Raw genomic sequence first — 21606 nt, forward strand, 5'->3', positions numbered from 1 at the left:
ACGTTGGAAATAGATCGAGTTGAACGACATGATGGCTGATTGCTTGTAAGATTTGAAAATCGAATTTCAAAAAAAAAAAAGAAAAAAGAATGCTTTTGGCAGTGAATTAATTTAATTGCCATATCAAGACAAAGCATGTCTGAAAAGTGAAACGAATAACAATGGCAGACAACATAAGAAAGAAGTAGGCATGTGTTTGGCATTGTCGTCCATCCATTCATTCACGTGGCTCCAACCATAAACTACAAAGCAAAGCATGTCTCCCATATTCGAGTCTCATCACCCACTGTCCATCTTTGTTAAACTCATGCATTAATTTTTGGATCAGAATATGGGAATATTTGCAGAAAATAGAAAACCCAAAATTAATAGTGGGTGATGACTGATGGGTGATAAGTGTGAAGAGTCGGTGGGGCCATTTGGAATACGTTGCTTGCGGGTGGGGTTTCCGTTGGAAAACAAGAAACGGAGAGGCAAGACTCAAAAAAGGCAAATTCACTTTACTCTCTTCCTCTCTCTTTCTGCTTTCTTGATTCTGCTTTATCTCCAAGGATTTGGATTTCAAACTTGCATTGGCCTCATTGTACACTTGCCGTCTTGTCCTTGGGTCCATATTCTCCCTTTCATTTGTTTTTTATATCTTCTGTTTTTGTTCTGAGTTTTGAGGTTTTCTTTTGATCTGCTCCTTCTTCATTTAAAAAGGAAATTACATTTTAAGATGTCTTGGTTATGACTTATGTGTGAGATACACTTCATCACTGTTAGTCCATCTCAACGTGTATATATATATTCTATAATTTGCGTACGGAGATTATTGAGTCTTGGCTTGGTTTTTGATATGATACAGCACTGCCGTTTGTGGGGGTTAACTTTGATGATCCAGGGAGAAAGATGGTGATCCAAACTGCCGAATTTTCTGTGGTACACATAGTTAACAGAATTGTGTTTGGATGTGCTGCCGTTGTTTCAGAGAAAAAGAAATGGGTTGAGCGGCATTTATCCATTAAAGGATGTTGAATTTGTATGGTAGACGATGATTGATCTTTTTCGTGTTTCAGGGAGGATCTGATGTGAGTTCTGCGACCACTGGGTGGGCTGATCAGTTGTGTTATCATGCCGGAAATAGGGTAACCCTCCATTTATAGTATTGTCTATTACATGTATATGTTATTGCGCCTGGGTTACTTTGAGGTGCTGGTACTGTATGATTGGTTAATGAATGTTTTGTTTACTTGATTGTGTTATTGGCATTGTATTTGTTATTAGATTGGGTAATAAAGCTGTTTTGATCTTTATCTAGGCTTCAAAGTATAAGTATTAAAAATTTTAGATGGTGCATTGATTATTGAACCGAATCGTTGAATATTGAATTGATTATATATGTATTGGAAAGTTTGTAAATCCTTCTCCTACATCTCAAAATGAACTATAGTTACTCATGGATGGGTATCTTGAGAATCCAAAAACCACCACCCTTGCTGGTCATTCAGGTAATGAAGTGATGCATTTGTCTTAGCCTCCTTATGGTGAACTGAGAGGTTAAGAAAGTAACTGCGTGCCAGAGGAGATGGCGAGATGCACATTCTTCCTTCACTTTTGGAGGTGATCACAAATAGTGAGCTTGAAAACCCATTTTTATACTTCGATTATTCTCAAATGAGCATGGTAGCATAGTATTGGCGGAGGGGTTTTTATGTCCATTTGAGTGAGAAGGTACATTTCATACTCTCCATGGGTCTGTGTTAACATCGGCTTATTTCCAAAAGCACCTTGAACTCACATATCATTTGACATATTTGAACTTCCTATTTTGAAAAACTTATTTTGGCCATTTGATTGAGTGAATTTCAATTTTTCACAAGTATCTTCCCTATTTCATGATGCAATATCATGAGATAGAGAAGGTACCAGCAACAAATTACTCAGTTATGCAAAGAGTTAGGATCTAATTCTATCTTATACGGTGTCTTGTTCATCTTTGTAGGCTCCTAGCAACAAATGTGATACGTTCTTGGATTTAAAAAGTTGGTGTTAAGCTGTTGATTCTAAAATGTGACACTCAGTTGAATTATCTTGGGCTGCTAATCATAAAAATCTAGGCATCAACCATGTATTTAAATGGTTATTATTCATAGGCCATTGCAAACTCATGGATGAATGCTATGCTTTATATGCCTTCTGTCATCAGTGGTTTTGGATTCAGTTTTGGCATCATGAAATGCCTTTCTCCCTCTGCAGTTGATTTCATGTTTATGCACTTCTCTTTTAGTTTACTAACGTAATTCTATCCTGAAATCTATATTTCTATACAGGTTTTCAAGAGTGGACCACTCTTTATATCATCCAAAGGTGCATTTTTCTTTGCTGGATTGTTCATTTGTTTGCTTATAACATTATGTTCAGACTTGCTTTGGGGAACTTGGAAGCGTTTCTCTCATGAGCTTTTCTAATTCTATCATATGAAGGACTGTATATACTTTTGCTGCCTCTCAGTTTAAACAAGAAGCTACACCCTGATTGCCATCTTGCTATAAAATCTGACCTCATATTCGTTTTCTTCACGAGTTTAGGATACACAATTTAAACTAGAAAAGATCATATACTAAGTCAAAAAATCATGTTATAGATATCCCAATTCTGTTCTCAACAACAATAAAACAAGAATCTCTTGACTGAATTGTAATCTGCTATTATGATTTTTTCTGGTCTAAAATTACAAATGTTCATAGCACAATGGATGATAGAGAATAATATATCATCCACTATGGATACATAATCTATTTCTACACAAACACAATTTATACAAGACATTTATTATATGCTAAAAGTTCAAAGATTTATGTCTTGAATAGTTCTTTTGCATATTTCTTCGAAGATGAATAAATGTGGTGTATATTGAATTCAATAACATCATAAAAACAACAGGCTTTATAACAACAGCTAGCTAAGGCCAGAGGAAAAATGTCCTAGGATCTGTGAAATCTGGATCTAAAATAATTGAAGGGACAACAAGCAAACATGATCACGTAAAACAAAAATATCATGGAAACAATACAAGGTCCTCTGATTCCTTTGTTCTATGTCATAGGGGGAGAGAGGAAAACTTCAAATATAGACGAACTATTTTCTAGAGAGTGAACATTTCTAGGGATTGGTATTGGTCAGTGGTTGCAATTCTCTTAAATGTGCCCATCAAAATAAAAAAAAAGGTGAATCAAAGGATGAAAAATGATCTCAATCACTTTTCTGAATCAGTACAAGGCCTTAATTTATATCCAATAGTTGAGCCCAATCACAACCAAATAAGGATTACATTTATCTCATTCTAATTACAAGACAATTTATAGCTATCCTATTCTAATTACAAGCAAATTTCCGGGAATACAACCATTGTACACATGCCTGACAACTATATGAGGTTATATTTATAGAAATTATGAGAATTAATTCAAATCTTCCCAACATTCCTCAAGGAGGTGCAAAGATATTTTGCATCCCTAAGGCTTGGTAAACCTTTGGTAGACACATCCGTTAGCTGGTTGGTTGATGTGACATATGGTGTGCACACTTGAGCAGTGTCTGGCTTCTTCTTGATGAAGTGTCAAACCTCCACATGTTTGTTCAATCATGGTAGACTGGATTGTGAGTTATATTTATAGCTACTTTGTTGTTACAATACAACATCCTCTTTGATGTTAATATTGAGATCCATGAGCATTATTTTGAGGATAACTCACAAATGCTTTGAGTTGTAAGCTCTAAACTTTTTTGATCAGAAACCAAAGATGTATTCATTAAAGACAAAAGCAACATAAGAAGGATGAGAAATCCTTCCCATGAAATACAAACCTGGTACATGGAAACCTTCGCTTGACAAGGAGATTTGTACAAAAAGAATAAAATTGAATGTTGCTTACTCCTCCATACAATAAGGTTTCCTCCCAAAAAATCTCATTGTTGATCTTCTATCTAACCCCCTGCCCAGTTTAGGCTTTTAACTTCAGGTCACCACTTCTCTAAAACACTATCCTTTTGCCCAAGGCTGCCTTGATATACCTAAGAATCCTATAAATAACCCTTCAATTGGACTTTGGTGGAGCATGCATGAACTATCTTACTACACTAACAATATATGCCATATAAGATGTTATCTGTGGTAAGTAGATCAACTTTCCTACCATCCCTAATTTGTAGTTTGCCTCAATCAGAGCATCAACTAGTTTGCAACACAACATTTCTGTATCCTTAAGTAGATTATGTTTGTATTTCTGTTTGAAATGAAGATTCCTTGTTTCAATATCGCAACTTCTATTTGAAGGAAATACCTTAGGCTCCCCAAATCCTTGATTTCAAATTCCTTTGCTAGATAGGACTTCAAATTTCAAATTTCTTGATCATCACCAATAATAATGATATTAGGGATATAAACAATTGAAGCAATTACCCTTCTATGGAGGGAGTGTTTAATGAACAAGGTATGATCACTTTAGTTTTGATGTATCCCTTCTTCACCATTGATATAGTGAATCTCCTAAACCATGCACATGGGGATTTTTTGAGTTTATAGAGTGCCTTTTTGAGCTTATTGACCTTGTTTGACCATGATTTGTGTACAAATCCCAATGCAACATTTATGTACACTTTCTTTCCTAGATTACCATGAAGAGAGACATTTTTCACATTGAACTATTGTAAAGGTCAGTACAAGTTGGAAGCAAATGATAACAAAATCCTGATAATGTTTATTTTAGTGACCAAAGCATAAGTCTCTTGGTAGTCAATACCATATGGCTGAGTGTACCCTTTGGCAACCAACCTTGCTTTGCCCCTCTCTAAGGTTTCATTGGATTTGTATTTGATGGTATATGGCCATTTAAATCCAACTGTTTTCTTTCCCTTTGGTAAATTCACAATCTCCTAGGTCTCTTTTTTTATAGAGCTTAAATTTTTTCAGTTATGGACTCTTTCCATGGTTTAATGCTCAAAGCCTCTTGGACTATTGTAGGATTTTCATGGCTGGACAGTTGAGCGATAAAGGCTTGGTATTGGGGTGAAAGCCTCTGTTAGGCACAAAATGTGAAATAAGATGATGGGTTCATGATTGAGTTTCTTTTCTAGAACACATGTTGAAAATAGGACTCTTGGGCCTCTTGTTTGCAAGCTCTAAAAAAATCAGAGTTTGGAATTTTTGTAAGCATAGTGAGTGAATTTTTAAATGGGAAGAGGTCCAATGAAGGCTCTTTTTAACTAAATGAACTTGGTAAAGGATTTTCAGGTGTGGCACTTAGATTTGATGGATTAAAAAGAATAATACTTCGGAATGTGACATTTGAATTTGGAAGCTCCTAATTAGAATTCCACCACCTATCTTCCATATTATTATTCTACCAATCTAAAAAACTAAAAAAAGTTAAAAAAATCTTGGCGATAAGGTTGCCTTCTATCTAAACTTGTATAGAGGAACATCATCTAAACACCCCTTTGCTTTTGACCAAAGACTAGAAACAAAAGAACTTTTTAGCCTTTGGATAGAGAGCTCTTTCCTCTCAAAGGCAATTCTATTTCTTGCCTTCCACACCATCCAAAACAAACATAATGGTCCCACTTTCCACATCTTCCTGCACTCCTTGGCCACAAACGACCCATACCACTTTAAAAGTGTTTTTCTAACTGACGATGGAAGCACCCAAGACACCCTAAAAAGGGCAAACAACTCCCACAAGACTCTTATCGTTGCACAATGATGAAATGCATGTCAAAACATTGGTTTTTATCCTTGAAACAATCAATCTCAATTCTTGTAAAAATCATTCAAAGATGTATAAATGAACTCTATAATTTTTGCATCTTTTAGATAAAATCCTGAGGGAACCTCAGATAAATAACATTTTATCATTTTAAAAACCTTTTTAATTATGAATTGCATTAAACAAAAGTAGTTTTCATATAAAACAATTATTCATCCAATTTATAAAAGAATAAAACTAATTTAGCACTTGGATGATTTTAGGTACTTAAGCAAAAATAAAATGCATGATCTTAATGTACCAATAGCCTTACAAAGAGATCCTAGAGAATAAGTCTTGATTGATCTTATCTTTGAGGTCTTTTTATTCTTCTCGATTTCCCTTTGGTTTGATATATCTTTGATTGCTTCTTTGAAAATCTTCTTACCTAGACACACGTAGGATAAATCATTAGTTCCAAATCTTATTTTGTTATCATCAAAATTGAGATTAATCAAACTTTGGTTTCATATTGTGTTTATTATCTTGTGGGGAAAGAATATGAATTTACCTAAAGTTATTACTATTTAATTCATGTGTAGGAATAGGATGGGCATCTTGGAAGAGAAGGTGGTTTATTTTGACACGCACATCATTGGTCTTCTTTAGAAGAAACCCGGTACTCTATTTCACTTTGTATTTATTTTCTCTGATACTATGGGTAGTGGTTGTCCTCTCAAGATTACAATGGAATTGTCTCATACAACCAGATACACAGTTGAGAACCGTCTGTTACTTTTCCTAGCCTCTAAGCTTCTAGTAACCGAACTGCCATGATTTCCTTCCTTGAACAAATTGCAATTTCTTGTGCATATTTTATTTTGGATCCTTTCCATGAATCAGCAATGCTAAACTTTTTTATCAATTTAACCATGTAAGAGAGGATACAAGTTTTTATGCTACTAAAAAGGAATAATGCTTACAAGTCATTTTAAATTTTAAATGCAACTCATTTAGTTCAAATGTTCATTTGGCAGTGATAGTCGAATATTATCATCACACTACTAGAGTTGATTAAGGTAGTTGAATAATACTTACATGGAGAGATTTTTGCGAACTTCTTTCATGTTTGTGGTTGAATTGGAAGGAAAATAGTGGTCTATAAAAAAATAGTAAGGAAGATTATATTCGTAGGACTCAAGACTCAATTGATACAATAGGTACTTTACTTTTTTTTTTAATTAGAAACGAATATTCTATTTCTTTGAGAACCAAAGAAGAATACAAAAAAGAAGGATGAGGTGCCTGCTATCACTAAAAGAGAGATTGAACAACCCAAAAAGAAATAGGTAAAGAAAGAAATGGATTAGGACCAAAACCTACAGCTCAGGGAGCCCTGAATTCTGGGGTAAGTAGCATAGATTCTTCCTCAAAGAAGCCTTGAATTCTGTTAGATATGTTATTCATATCCATTGGAATTAAGCACTTCATCACCTCAAATTCTGTTAGACATGTCTATTCCAGATGTTAGCTTGCACTTTCTATCTCTTAAGTTAACAAATCTGGTAGATATTTTTACATATCATGATTTTCTTGTTTTCCATTTGTCCATGCTTGTTAAATTGTGGAAGTTAGGGGAGGGAGCACTGACTATTGTACTCTGCAGAGCATTGTTCCTCAGAAAGGGGGAGAGGTGAATCTGACCCTTGGTGGCATTGACCTTAACAATTCAGGCAGGTTAGTTCCTCCTTGAATTTTGTTTTCTACTCAGAGTTTTTAAGGCAATATCGTAATCATGTTGAATACAAAACATGTTAATTTTGTACTCAACTGTTGATATCTCTGTTGTGCAATTCTATAGTGTGGTTATGAAAGCAGATAAAAAACTATTGACTGTGCTCTTTCCTGATGGTGGTGATGGACGGGCTTTCACACTCAAGGTAATCTCTCTCTCTCTCTCTCAAAATTTCATTTAAGTGAAATTCTCTAATTTTCCCTTATTCTAATTGTGACTTTCGACTCAACGTTTTCATGTTATATGATTTTGTATATGATAGCTAAAGAGAGCAGTAGACAGGAGATTGGAAGTATAAATGTGGTGAAAACTGATATTCATTGATGATGAATTATTGAGATTACATAGGGTTGTTTAGACAATTGGTATTATATTCTAGGAAATTACATATCTTGTCTAGGCATAATTCTATGATCACACATCAACTCAGAAGGTTCATCTTGTGAGTGGCACCAAAATAGAACATGGTGTAGCTAATAATTTAAATTGTCTAGTTTCAATCACATTAGAATAATAATTAGAGTTTTACTAAATTAACTTCTAAATAAAGGAACAAATCTTAAAGTGTAAGTAGTTTAAGACTTATTGATGATACAAAAAAACTGATCAACATCAAGCCTAATCCAAGACACTCTTGGTTGAAATTTGAAATACTTGAAATATGGTTAATGGAAGAAAACGACCTCGAAATCCCAATGGGATATAATACATGTATAGATCAAGTGTGTATTTTTGTAGAAGTAAAATATGAAAAAAACATATGCTTTTTAAATAGAGCTATAATTGAACACGTAAAAGGATTCTTCTGCATAGCTTATAATTTCTAAATGTTATGTCATATAAGAAATCAAAGCATGACTAGAAGTACTTTCAAATAAATAATTCAATAAGTAGTTTCTACATACAAATATAGAACTTTTGGCGTTTTAGAGATGACACCTATCATAGTGGGACTTACAAAGTGTAATTAGCCTTATTCATTCCTCTAATTGGTGAGCAAAACCAAATCTAATCTAATGATATATCATGAAGCAATCAATAGCTACCCATTTCATTGGGATGTAGACATAAATCATCATTGCCCCCACATAAACCAAATTCAATCAACTTCAAGTTTTTAGAAAAGTTGGTAGTTTAACAAGGTCATTTGGCAGGAGTGATAGGACTTTCAAAGCCTTGGAAAATTTAGGTCAATTGCTTAAGGAGGCTCTCATTTGTTTTTGCTTTGGTCTTGAAAGTCTTTAGGCGGTTATAATTGTTCCTTGCTAGATTTCATTAACTGGATGGAGTCCTTTTAGAAGGATGTTTGTTTGGTCTCTTCTTTTGTCTTTTGTCTCTCTTTGTATACTTTTGGTGGAATTGGATTGCACCTACCCTCTCTTTTTTAGGCAATTTTTCAATAAAATCTTTTCTGCTCTATCAAAAAAAGTGTTCCATTTCATTTTGTGCCTAAATTTGTTTGATGATTATGGAACCAACTTTGAAGACAACCTAGTTTAATAGAGTGAGCTTGAAGACATCCCAGCTTGACTTTAAGAGCTTGAAGACATCCTCGTTTGACTCATTGTGCTTGAAGCTACCCTATCTTTAATGATAATCTTGAAGATTCCAATACTCACCTAATCTCAGGTTGCCCTACTCATTTACAGCCTTAAAAGAACAATTATTGACTTAATTTGTGTTTTATTTCTAGCTTGATCCTTGCTGGTCTTGCTGCTCTTCCACTTTAGTATCCCCAACTCATTGTTGATGAATTATTGGCATGTGAATAATGCATTGGGATAGTCTCTAACTATAAATTTCAAATGTGACACCAAATGTCATTCTATTTGATTAGTCCCAAAAAACACCATTATTCTAGCATGTCAATTTTATTTTAGTTTATTATTATTAATTTTGTGTCTTTATATCCTCATATCAAACTAAAGGATTTTGTCCAAAAATTTATACCATTTATAGGTTGGTGTTGGGCCCTAAATATTAGGAAATAAGGATTTAAGGTGAATAGAAAGAATACTAGGGTCATCCCATTAAATCAATCTGAAGTTTGATCACCACACTGTGTTCCTAAAAAGGGAAGTATTTCCCACCATATCTAATGTGGGAAAGCTATATATGTGTGCACATATACTAAAAAATCATGAAGTTTAAGCAAATATAATGTGTGTTATTTTTATGATTTTTGTAATTAGGAGTTTCCTAGCAAACATCTCACATGTCAAGGCCATGGATATGTGGTTGCCACATCAGAAAAAACCTCAAGGAAAAGTAAGAATAGGAATGGTCTTTGGGGAAAAATAAGATGTATTCTGGTAAGAGAAAAAAAAGAAGATGCATGTCCTGTCAAAAAAGTGTAGGGATTTTTCTCTTTAGCTGAGCTATAATAATAATTCTCATCTGATGATTGAAGCAGTGGTCGCTTAAGCTGTCATTAATTATTATGTTTTTCTTTTGAGATGACAGGCTGAAACTTTAGAAGACCTTAATGAGTGGAAGGATGCACTTGAGGATGCTTTGGCACAGGCACCTAATGTAGCTCTTGTAATGGGACACAATAGCATCTTCAGGAATGAACCGACAGATGGAATTGATGGTGCTTAGAACTGTGTATTCTGTATTCATGCTTTACATATTTTTAAAATTGACTTGTATTTCCTGGGCTTCTGTGATTTTTCTCATGGCTGAGCTTCTTGCTTGGAACATACTTGTTCTGAAAAACATGTCTTGTTAGGTGCTCCACTGAGAAGTTCTTTTTTCTGTTTTTGTTATCCCATCATTCAACGTATCAAGCAACTAAGAGTTCCTGTTTAGAAATGTTGAAGATTATCAGTCAATGTGTATCGAGGGTTACAAAATCAGGATGAAGAGTTGCCATAAATAAGCTATAACTAACCTAACATCAGAAGTCTTGGCAGTCTTGTTTATATTATGCCTCATTCTATCTCCACTGCTTCATTGTTTTGAATATTTTTCTTTTTCTCCTAGGGCTGCTTTTCAGTACCTCTTGTAAGAGACAATATTACATAAATGAAATTTGTTGCTAAGGATAGAATTTGGTTTATAATGTATGTTCTGTTTGTGTGTGTCACTTGATATTGATCATTTGTGGTTTTCCAAACTGATCTGTTTGCTTGGGTGTTTCATTGGGATGATTAATTTTCTGTATTTCTGTTCTAGTGAGGAGTAAACATCCTGTAAAGTCCTTGGTGGTTGGTAGGCCAATTTTACTTGCTTTGGAAGATGTTAACGGAGCTCCATCTTTCTTGGAGAAAGCCCTCAGGTTTCTAGAACAATATGGTGAGAATCTCTCACTTTGTGGCAGCTCCTTAGTACTTGAGGCTGTAATCTTGTTGCTTTGTGGTTCAATTGAATGGGTTAGTTATTCCAGCATATACCTTATTAAATGCTTCTAAATGCTTTTTCATTTTCATCCTTGATTTTCTTTTTGGTTTTTGAACTTTTTTGGATGTCTATAAGTCACTATGCCAGTATAGGAACATGATAAAGTAGATGCTATCCCCTCTCATGAGGTGAATTCATTCTGAAATTATTGTTGGAGATGGATTCAATTTTTTGTAGTATAAAAGGATAATTCTGCCATGCATTATTCTTGTAAGCCAATTTCTTTTTTTGTAAACTGCAATTCAGTATGAATCTCCATGATGTGGTCAAAACTTTAGTTTCTGTACTGCATTGCAAGATGCAACTTTAGCGATGCAAGGAGAAAACCAGCAGAGAGACAATGTATCAAAGAGATATGTTTTAACAGTGATAAATAGAAATGGAATAAACAACTTTCCTGCAACCTGGTGAATGTTACTGTATTTGACATTTAACCTTGTTGGCCTGATAATCTTAACTAGTGCATGATCAATGTGAGGAACTAATATTTTTCCACTTTCAATGCAAAAATATTTAGCACTTAAAAAAACTTCTTTTACCTTTGATATTTCTGAGTTCGAGCATTTTGATATTCATTGGCAGGAGTCAAAGTAGAAGGTATCTTTCGACAATCTGCTTCAGTAGATGATGTTGCACGCCGAGTTCGGGAATATGAGCAGGGTTTGTTTACTTTGACTCACTCAGAATTTCAATAATTCCAGTTTTTCTATTATGTACAGGTATTGGGCTTTTGGTGATTATGATCTTTCTTAAGTGTTTTAACCCCCAATCATGTCACCATTTTTTTTATTTTGTGAAAGAGAAGAAAATTTTGTTTGGCGGTTTCTCAAAAACAAATTCTAAGGGTTTATTTGGTAGTGGAAATGAAAAGGGTTTTTCTGAAAAAAACCATGAAAATTTTCAAAACCCTGTTGGTTTTGGTTCTTTCTCTATTGTCAAAATGCTCAAACTGAAAAACAATATTTTGCATTTGCAGAAAATTACCCATTTTTGAAAATGTGTTTGAAAACTGTTCTTAAAAATGCACTACAAAATATGTTTTTGGTTTCATTTTTATCTTTTTTTCCATTTTCAAAAAGATAAAGAAACATTGCTCATTTTCATTAAGTAAATCTCCCTAAATGTTTTTCATTTACTACCCTAATGTCATGATTGTTTATGATGTAAAATCCAGGTAATAATGAATTTTCTCCAGATGAGGACCCCCATGTTGTTGCTGATTGTATCAAGGTGTATCACATGATAACAAACGGATCATTTCTTTTACACTCCATTGCACTTCCATTTGGGGGTATACAATTCTAGAATCAGATACTTTATTAAGATGTCTTCATTTCCTGATTGACTCTTTCCTTGCTGTAATGTTTCAGCATGTCCTTCGGGAGTTACCATCATCACTTGTGCCTGCATCTTGTTGCAGTGCTCTATTAAAAGCATGTCGTAAGTCTTATTCTAAATTCTTGTGTTCGTTTTCCTCATCTAATGTCAAAATGCATTCCAAGGTTTCATAGCACTTGTTATGTTAAACATTGGGGAGCTACAACATACTAAGTTGGAAGGTTGAGTTATCTGTCAATTCTAGTTCCGTTTTGTAAAACCTTTAACACTAACCACTGGGTGAAGATAAATTGGACCATATATTGCAAAAATTAAACTGGACAAGGTTATTCTTAATAACATCATTAAAGTTTCTCTAAGTATATTAGGTTACCTTTCTTAAAAGAAAAAAAGAAATTAAAATACAAAAAAAAAATCCTTTCTCTAAGCTATTGACTTTGGCTAATATCAAATTCTTTTTTGCCATTCATCTCTATCTAGGGCATTTCCTCTGTTTAAAGACCATCATGTCTTTCTCTAATAGTGATGAAGCAACAACAAATTTCACTGTTAAAGGGACTGATAAGGCTTTTTAGAGAAGCTTGTTCTATTGCTTGAACCATTCAATGCGAATCAACAAATAATCAAATTAATTTGTTGGTTTCCATTTGGTCGACATTCTAACAGTACTTCAACTGAGAAGTTTAAAGAAGCTTAATGGTCTATCGTTGTTATATTCTAGAGAACATGTTTGCTATTCAATAGTGATGCTCCTTGAGAATATGATTTTGATGTGTCATGTGTACAGGCTTGGAACCAATGCTGAGCAGATCCAACCATGACCTTTTTTTTCAGAAACAGAGTATATATTGATAATAATAAAGTTGAAGAAAATGATGAGAGGTCCTTCCCACAAAGTACAAAACCTGATCAAAGTAAGAGTATACTCCACTGTATAAGGAGAAAAACTGATAAAAGTATGTACAAAATATCTCAAAAACCAACATCAAACTCTCTCAAACGTTATCCACCCCTTTCGAATCACAAACCGAAAGCCAACTAAATAGAATAACAGATCCAACCATGACTTACAGGACCAAAAATAAGTATCAGCCTGGATGGTGTTTAATCCTGATCTTCGAACTTTTGCAACATGTTATCCATACTTTCTTCTTTTTCATGCTAGGCAGCATTTCATATATACTTTTATGATGGCCTTGCAGAATGGATGCTTCAGTTGTTAGGTTGAGAAGAAAATGGGTTGGATTTTCTAAGGATGATATATAAGGAAAAATCCTAGGTTATATAATCATACTACCTCTGTTATATGGGACATGTGGGTCTCATAAAGGATCTGTTTTATTTTCTATGCTCCAGCTATGTGTTTATGATATATCTTTAAAGATTCTTGAAATAATTGTATTGGGTTTCCCTGTTATGTCACTGTTCTTGATTGTTTTGTTTATTTCTTACACAATGCTGATAGGTACTGAACGTGGAGTTAGAGTGAATGCCATTCGTAGAGCATTATATGAAACATTTCCAGAACCAAACTGTCGATTGTTAAAGAGGTAGTATGTCTTGTTGTCATCGTTATGTTTTCAGTTTCATATCAAAATTATACTGATTTATTTAAAAAGAATATTAAAATCTAATAGTTGTGTCAAGTTGAATTCAATGTTATGGTTTTTCTTTATTTTTTTCCTTTTTCTTCTTTGCCTTTTTACTGAGCCTGTAACTGATGGACAGTGTACTATCTATTGTCCAATGATGTTCCACAATACATGTTTTGACTCAAAAAAAAAAATAAAAAAATCGAACTCACTTTAATAATCTCTTTTTGATAGGCTCCGGTAGATTGAATCAATTTTGATGCTATCTTGACAGTTTTTTAAGAAATCAAATGGTATAGAGATGGAAGTCATATTTTTCAAGTAAAGCTGTTTAGCATGCTTTTGAACTTCTATGACTGATATGAAACTTCCCATATTTTATATGATGCCCATCTTATTCCAAGCTCATCAGGGGAAGTACAAGGGGTTTTGGGAAGAGCAAAAAGGGAGAAAGAAAAAACAATGGGACTCTAGGAGTAACTTCCTCTTTATTTTATTTCTGTTTCAACCCTCAAATTTTTATATATTTGCATTTTACCAGCTCACTTGCTTCCACATTTGCTTTGGCTTGCCTACAGGTAAACCCCCCATGTAAGAGTTTTTAAAAAATGAATTATTTCCCACCAACTTGTAAACCAATTTGTTAGGCTCTTCAAAAGTAAAGTCCTACTACAGATGGGATACTTATTCTTGAACCCATCATGTTGCTATGCCAGATTGAAAAAATATGCAACCTGACTTGATAGGTTCAATCCAAGGGAGGGACTGATCTTTTTGGTTCCTAAATTCCCATCCATGAAGTTCAAATATGGAATCATGTAGGAACATATCAGCCTGAAATGATCAAAATCCAAATTCTGTGGGTCCAACATGATAATCCAACTTCACAAACAAATTCTTCTTGATGGTTTCACCCATATTGTTTGGAATCTACCACGTCAGTAGCTCTCACTCAATTAAGTCCTATCCAATGTGCTTAGATATCTAATCACATTTCAGCATGAAGTTCTGTTCCTGACTTCTTGTGTTGGTCTTTTTGGTTTTCATTTATTAGGTGATTAACACTTACTCTCAATCTTGTACATTGCTTTCCTTTATTAATGTAATCTTAGCTTACTTTGAAGATCAAACATTGGTATTGTTCATTTTAAACACATTGCTACAAAAGAGAAAAAAAGAGAGAAAGAAAGAAAAATGCCTCATGTACTCTTACAATTGTTGCATTATTCGATAAGGTTTCCATGTACTAATTTGTCTTTTTCTTCCTTCCGAATCCAGAATTCTTTTGGTGATGCAAGCTGTGGCATCTCACAAATCCGAGAACCGGATGAGTTTATCAGCTGTGGCAGCTTGCATGGCACCTTTAATTCTTCGTCCCCTGGTGGCTGGCAATTGTGAGATTGAAAATGGTTTTGATTTAAGTGGTAATGGGTCTCTTCAACTTTTGAAAGCTGCTGCTGCAGCTAACCATGCTCAAGCTATTGTTATAACTTTACTAGAGGAGTTTTGCAGTATATTTGAGGTAAGTTCTATCCTTGTAAGGAAAAAAAAAATAAAAATCATTTTCTACTACCTATAAGCAATGAGGTTATTTCTTTCCTCCTTAAATCCATGTACTTATTGTCATGCTTTTCAGTGTAAGAGAAACGAAACTGCTTATGATAATGTTGGTATGAAGTTAATTCTAGATGTTCTAGCTGTAGTTTAGTATGATCTTCTTGTAGGGAGCCCCCTTATTTGCCTTTACCCTTTCTTATGTTTAATAATGCATTGTTTAAGTTAATAGAAAGAACTGTATCGGAAGACTTGTGATGCTTAGTGGAGTCTTCCTTTGTGGAAGATAATGAAGTTCATATCTTCCTCCAAGATTAATAATTTCAATAAGTAAATAAAAGTTCAGAAATAGCTATTTTCCAAATCCAGAAAGGTGAGGCTTTTTTTTTGACAAGAAATTACCTCCAAAGAACACTCTCTTATTTATATGAGGCATCGGGTGAAGACAAGTATAAAGTTATGATTGCAGCTACCGATGTTGGGCATAAGCAAGGTGTAGATGGTGCCCATTCACTAATTGTCATGTGTCAATGAATAGCTAATAGGACACATGCCTTAAATAATCAAATGAGAATTGATCATGTGACAAAGAAAAAGAAGCCATGTGGCATTAATGGCTTCAAATAAAATGATGTCAAATGTCAAAAAAATGATACATAGGATCACACAGTAAGATGATGACATGTGTCACAGGGGTCCCACAAGAAAGAAAAATAGTATTGACTTGATAAATTGCTGAATGATTTTTTCATATATCTCTATGGTATTTATACAGGGTACACAAGGCTCTTTTAGGATAGCCAACTATACAAAATGATATATTGGGAGAATTGTGTAAACATGCACTATTTACAAAATATGGATAAAAAGAGAACCCAAAAAAATCATTTTCATGGAAAGTGTATTTTGGGGAAAATAATTCTCATTTCATGCATTGGAATAGTATCTACTTCACATTACCCGAAAATGCCTTTACATGTTTTTTGATCTTAAAGTAACACTGTTTTGGTTTTAAAGTAACACTTTTTTGAGCTTAAAGTACCTTTGTTGGTTGCATGATGTACCATCCTCACGTGAGTTGGCTTGGTTTGGGTGGCAACTCATATGCACATTTAAGGGCATTTTCAGGTAATGTGAGGTAGACACCATTCCAGTGCATGAAATGAGAATGAAAATAACTTTTTTGGATTCTTTGTCTATCCATATTTTATAAATAGTACATATTTACATAATTCCCCCCTAATATATTTACACAATTTCATATTGTTGTGATTTATAGCTATAATAGCTGTGTATTTACAAATGTGATTTGACAATTGTAACTTGCTGTGACTTTCATGCTGACTTATTGTACTAAATTAAATTTGACAATAATAAATTAATTAATTTTGATAATTAATATATATATATATATATAATTATTATAATTAACTGATTTGTGATAATTAAAATAAAGATAATTATCACTATAAAACAATAATCTTTAGAAAACTAAGAGATAATATGAAATGCTATTATGCTTGAAAACTTATTATTCCACGAGCCTAAATTGCACAATGTTCGTTGTCCCAATAGCTTAAATTAAGAAAAAAAATCTTTTTGAATCTCATTTGAAGGCTAATAAAAAAGAGAGCAAAAGCTCCAACAATTACTTGTAATCCTACTAGATTGATTGGTAAGCCTTTACAAAGAACCCAAAAGGAGATTGCACCTTTTGTTGATCTGGGAACTGAAGATTTTCTTGTGGAAGAGGTTTACTCAGCTGCATTTTTATCTTGCTGGCTGTGTAAGTTTGCCTTACAAAGATCCCAATTTTTTTTTGCTCATTCACGTTTTAAGCTCTTGTGGACTAAGAGCATTTGCACAGTTTAGGCTTGTGTTTTAAGGAGCAATAACAAGTCTTCAAGTATAATAACACTTCAAAAATTTTCTAGTGATCGGTTCACTTCTCAAGCCATCTTCAGCAACAATTTTGTAGGTGACATTGATATGGACTTTTTGTATGACATAGGGTCCATCCCATTTTGGCAAGTACTTACCATTGGTTTATTAAGGGCAATGGGATTTGATGGTCTGCAAACATGAACACCATTTCTTATCCATTTTGAGCCTATTACTAAGAAAAATCCACTAAACATGCTAGAAATTTGTATGTACAAATTTTCTTAAACAATAAAATCATAAACAAAATAGTAAATTTGATTTATTTATGAATTTGGGGAACAATCTATAATATCCATTGATTCTTTTTACAAAAGATACAAACACCCTCTAATCTAGTCATATGTTTGTGTGGGTAAAGCAAGTTTAGGTGAGAGTTTTTGTAAGTCGGAGTTTAGGTTGTGATTTCAGTGAAGTGGGATAGGAGAGTTGTGAACCCTTAAATTCTCATGTTGAGTTTTATTATACATAGCCATGAACATTATAACTTAAGAAGTGGAACATGCCATCTCTTAGTTTTCTTCTGGTGAGTTCATGAATAAAAAGTGTGTGCACTACTTTATTAGAAGGCGGCTACTATTTTTGAAAATGTTGAAGTATCTAGTTGAATATGAGGAAATTGGATTGTAGGAAAAAAGGGGAGTATAGTGAGAGATCGAAAGTTGGTAACAATTTTTAACTACTTTTTGGCAACTTTGTAGGGCTAACAAAAATTTCATTTCAAGAATCATCTTGACAACTAGTTCTAATGAGGTCAATGTAACCACTACACCACTATTTTTTATTCTAGAAATTAAAGTTTTTGGCTCATTTGTTCTATGATTGATGGAAATATATACCCCTCTTCCCTTTCCCATTAAAAATGATGCAGGTCCTACTTCCCCCCCTACAATCCTGTCTTAATATTTTGTCTCTCATTTGAAGGACTCTTAAATGGACGTCCTTAAATGCTTGTAATGCATTCTCCCTGCCGTCTGGTGTATGTAGGTTCCACTTTTAGATTGATCATATGGAATTTTTTAAAAATAATTTTCTTTCTTATCTTTTTATTTAAACCAACCCTGCTCTTTTGGCGGAAGCAAACTGCCACCCTTTTTCTGTGCTATCTTTTTTGGGTCCTTTGACCCCCGGTTTAAAGTTGAGAGTGCAAGATGGGTCCTTGGAGCATTCAGGGAAGATGGTGAAAGGAATATCAATTTCGAAGGCCAGAACTGAGGAGGTGGATCTTCCTAGGGTTGCAGGTTTGGGAGGTGTAGCGGAGGGGGAGGAGTTTGCATCTCTTCCCAAAGGTTTTGTCAAGTTCTCCAATTGTTTGGGGTTGCCAATTCTAGGCTTTGAAAATAAAATTAACTCTCTTCTTAGAAAACTAGAAGTGAAGAAATGTTGTGGGTTAAGGTGTTCGGGGAAGGGAGAAAATCCATATCCTCTTCGCGTCTTGAGAAGGAAATTCAAAGGCTCGAGTGCTCAGTCAATTGCAATAGTGCTCCATCCATAGTAAAAAAATTGGGGAGGGGGGTGGGGATTTAGCGGTAGGGGTCTCTACAGGCCACTGGTGGGAATTTTGTTCTACTAAGGGTTCTTTGTTTGTTCCGGGAAAGGTTTTATTCTCTATTTTGGTTTTTGCTAGGGGGTTCCCAGCCCTTGTGGGAGTTGGGTGTTGGTGGGAAGGTGGGTTTGAATCTTTCTCTTCTTTTTTCTTACTTGCCTCTGGGCCATATCTGTATACTCCGTGTGTACTTTGTTACGCCTTTTTGCTAGCGTCTTTAATATATTAAGCTTATTTACCTATCAAAAGAAAAAAAATATACTTAAACCAACCCTGCTCCGCTAGTTTTTATAAGTTTTCGACATATAGCGGAGCTATAAGTTTTCGACATATAGCGGATCTATAAGTTTTCGACATATAGTGGAGCTACTAGTACCTATCAAAAAAATGTATATATATATATATAGTGGAGCTACCAGATTCTCATATTGCTTTCTTGATTTCCTTTTTCTCTAAGAATTAGAAGAGAGTTGCAATGGGGCCTTGACTTGATGGGTTCCATTCATGTTTCATCTTGGAGGAGTTGGAAGCAATAACCTTCCATCAGAGCAATTAGTGCCCAGGGGGACAGCTGCCCTCCTGAAAAATGGAAACAAAAGTTTTCAATAAGCAGATTTGATCCGCTATCCTCTTCTGTGGCAAATAATACAGCTACCATCGAACCACAGTAAAAAAAATTAGAGAATTTTTGCTCCACCTTCTTGTTCCTCTACTGGATCTACACATTTTAAAGTCTATTCAAGGGGAGAATGCAAAGTTCTATGTTAGGAAAAATGGCAATACTTCCTCGTAGAAATAAAGCAAAGGTTTGCCTCTTGAATTCATTCACTTGGTCCAACTTTCCATGATAATCAGGTTGGACAAGTTTCTTTTTCTTCTGGTTCAGTGGATATTCATTAACACTGTAACTGGCATGTACTAGGCCCACATTAAAATATTGGAAGCCAGTGAAGTTCACAGATTCCATTGTTCAAGTTTTGAGAATGTTATAAAAAACAGGCTCCTCCCTATTATATTGAGAAGCAGTGGTATGTTTTTTAGATAGAAGGCTTTTCTGGAAGGATGTTCCACATCAATATGATGACCTTGAGTTCTAATATGGGGTCAGAATCAGATTAAATGCTTGAAAGCAAGGATTACAAATGCAAAATTTTTGTGTAAAATTTGTGTCAGGATTGACACCAAAGGACAGTCTTTGTTGCAAAATGAGAGGATAGGGAGGCTATGTTCGTGAAAATTTCTTCTGCATCTTCATTTGCATTGTTGTTTCCTGTAAAAGCATTCAATAGAGTAATGTGCATTCTTCATAAAACTACCAAAACAAAAAATCACCCTGAGCACTTGATCTCTAATGTAGGGGATTTTCTACCTCCTCGAGTATTGATTTGTAATTGTATCTCCTTTTGGTTGTATGACACTTGCTTTCTGGAGTAGAAAAAATTCTTCCTCTTTTATTTATCAGATTTAAGTTGCAGATCGTTTAATGTGGGAAGGATTTCTTATCCTTCTTTGTACTTACTAGTTTCATTTCAATGAAACATTTGTTTCTATTTAAAATGAAAAAAAAAAAAAAATCACGTACTGATTCATTTATAACTCTATTTTTACTGTTGTTTGGTCCATTCTAACTCCATCAAGTCGATTGAAGGGTAACCACTTGCAGGCGGGTTCTGTTTCTTCTGAACTTTCTGAATCAGAAGACAGTAGCAGTGAAATTGAAGAACCAACTAATGATGAGATCCTAAAAAATGATGAATACCATGATGAGGCAAAACATCAGACTGAAATGGATGCAGAAGACACATCAAGGGGAACTTGTAGCAAAATTAGTGGCAGAAGAGATGATGATGTATTATCTGACAGTGTGGTACGTCCTTGTGCATTCTTTACATGATTACCAATACTAACATGTACACATGATATTATATAGATAATCCCCTAGTTTTGCATATGTCAATTATAATTGAAGTTAGCAGTATCCTTTTTTTTTTTTGTTTTTTTGATAGGCAAAAATTAGCAGTATCTGCTGGATGTGGAGAAACATTGTCCTGCATATTTTCAGTAGTTCAAAGAATATAAATTTTTTTAAGGATAAACCTAATTTAATTGTGTTCTCTTGTTATGCAAATGTTTTATACAACTATGAGGTGCGATGTGGCTGATTTTGATCTTGAGTGTTTGTTTCAATTGTATCCTTTTCTGGACTATATATTCAAACCGCTTTGGATGCAGGGTTCTGAAGACTCTACTTCTGATTATGTCACTCCTGAAATTAAGGGAGATTTTGAAACCACTCAAGGCCCATTAACTGCTCCCCAAACTTCATATTCTCAGCATGGTTGCAGACAGAGTAGTCATAATCTGCAGGATCAGAGTGATACCTGTTCAGAAATGCATGCTTGCATGTCATGTGATTCCTCAGAAGATGTTCCAGGCGAAATAAATTTAGTGCCAAATTTAACTGGTTGTGGTCCATCTTCATGCTTTCAAAAATCTAAAAATAAGTCGAACAATCCTTTGGCAGGTGTCAAACAATACAGTAAATGGGGGCATATCCATGTGAGTACTCCTTGCTGTGTTTGCTCAAGTTCATTCTGCGGTTTATGTATTTGGAGCTTTTGTGCTTATTCTTTCGTTGGCTTTACTTTGATTGCATGTTACCAAAATATTTTTTGGCCCTAATCAAATACCTACCTTTTTCCAATGATCATC

At 34.4% G+C, this 21606-nt stretch overlaps 1 protein-coding gene across 7 annotated transcripts in view; it reads left to right on the top strand.

The window, feature by feature from the left end:
- The first annotated feature begins 202 nt into the window (after positions 1 to 202).
- The window catches only part of LOC100853474 (rho GTPase-activating protein REN1), a 33310-nt gene continuing 11906 nt past the window's right edge, over positions 203 to 21606 (top strand). The window contains exons 1-16 of one of the 7 annotated variants that reach the window (XM_059738560.1): positions 203 to 489; positions 848 to 921; positions 1059 to 1127; positions 2313 to 2349; positions 6329 to 6405; positions 7393 to 7463; positions 7588 to 7666; positions 9985 to 10114; positions 10699 to 10818; positions 11506 to 11583; positions 12098 to 12153; positions 12294 to 12363; positions 13727 to 13811; positions 15132 to 15375; positions 20543 to 20761; positions 21127 to 21453. In XM_059738560.1, the coding sequence (XP_059594543.1) occupies positions 892 to 921; positions 1059 to 1127; positions 2313 to 2349; positions 6329 to 6405; positions 7393 to 7463; positions 7588 to 7666; positions 9985 to 10114; positions 10699 to 10818; positions 11506 to 11583; positions 12098 to 12153; positions 12294 to 12363; positions 13727 to 13811; positions 15132 to 15375; positions 20543 to 20761; positions 21127 to 21453 (1692 nt within the window). In that variant the 5' untranslated portion in view covers positions 203 to 489; positions 848 to 891. The other 6 variants (XM_059738558.1, XM_059738561.1, XM_059738556.1 and 3 more) reach the window with 6 other exon arrangements.

This window comes from Vitis vinifera, chromosome 7, assembly GCF_030704535.1.
Source record: "Vitis vinifera cultivar Pinot Noir 40024 chromosome 7, ASM3070453v1".
In the NCBI taxonomy this organism is placed as follows: Eukaryota; Viridiplantae; Streptophyta; class Magnoliopsida; order Vitales; family Vitaceae; genus Vitis; species Vitis vinifera.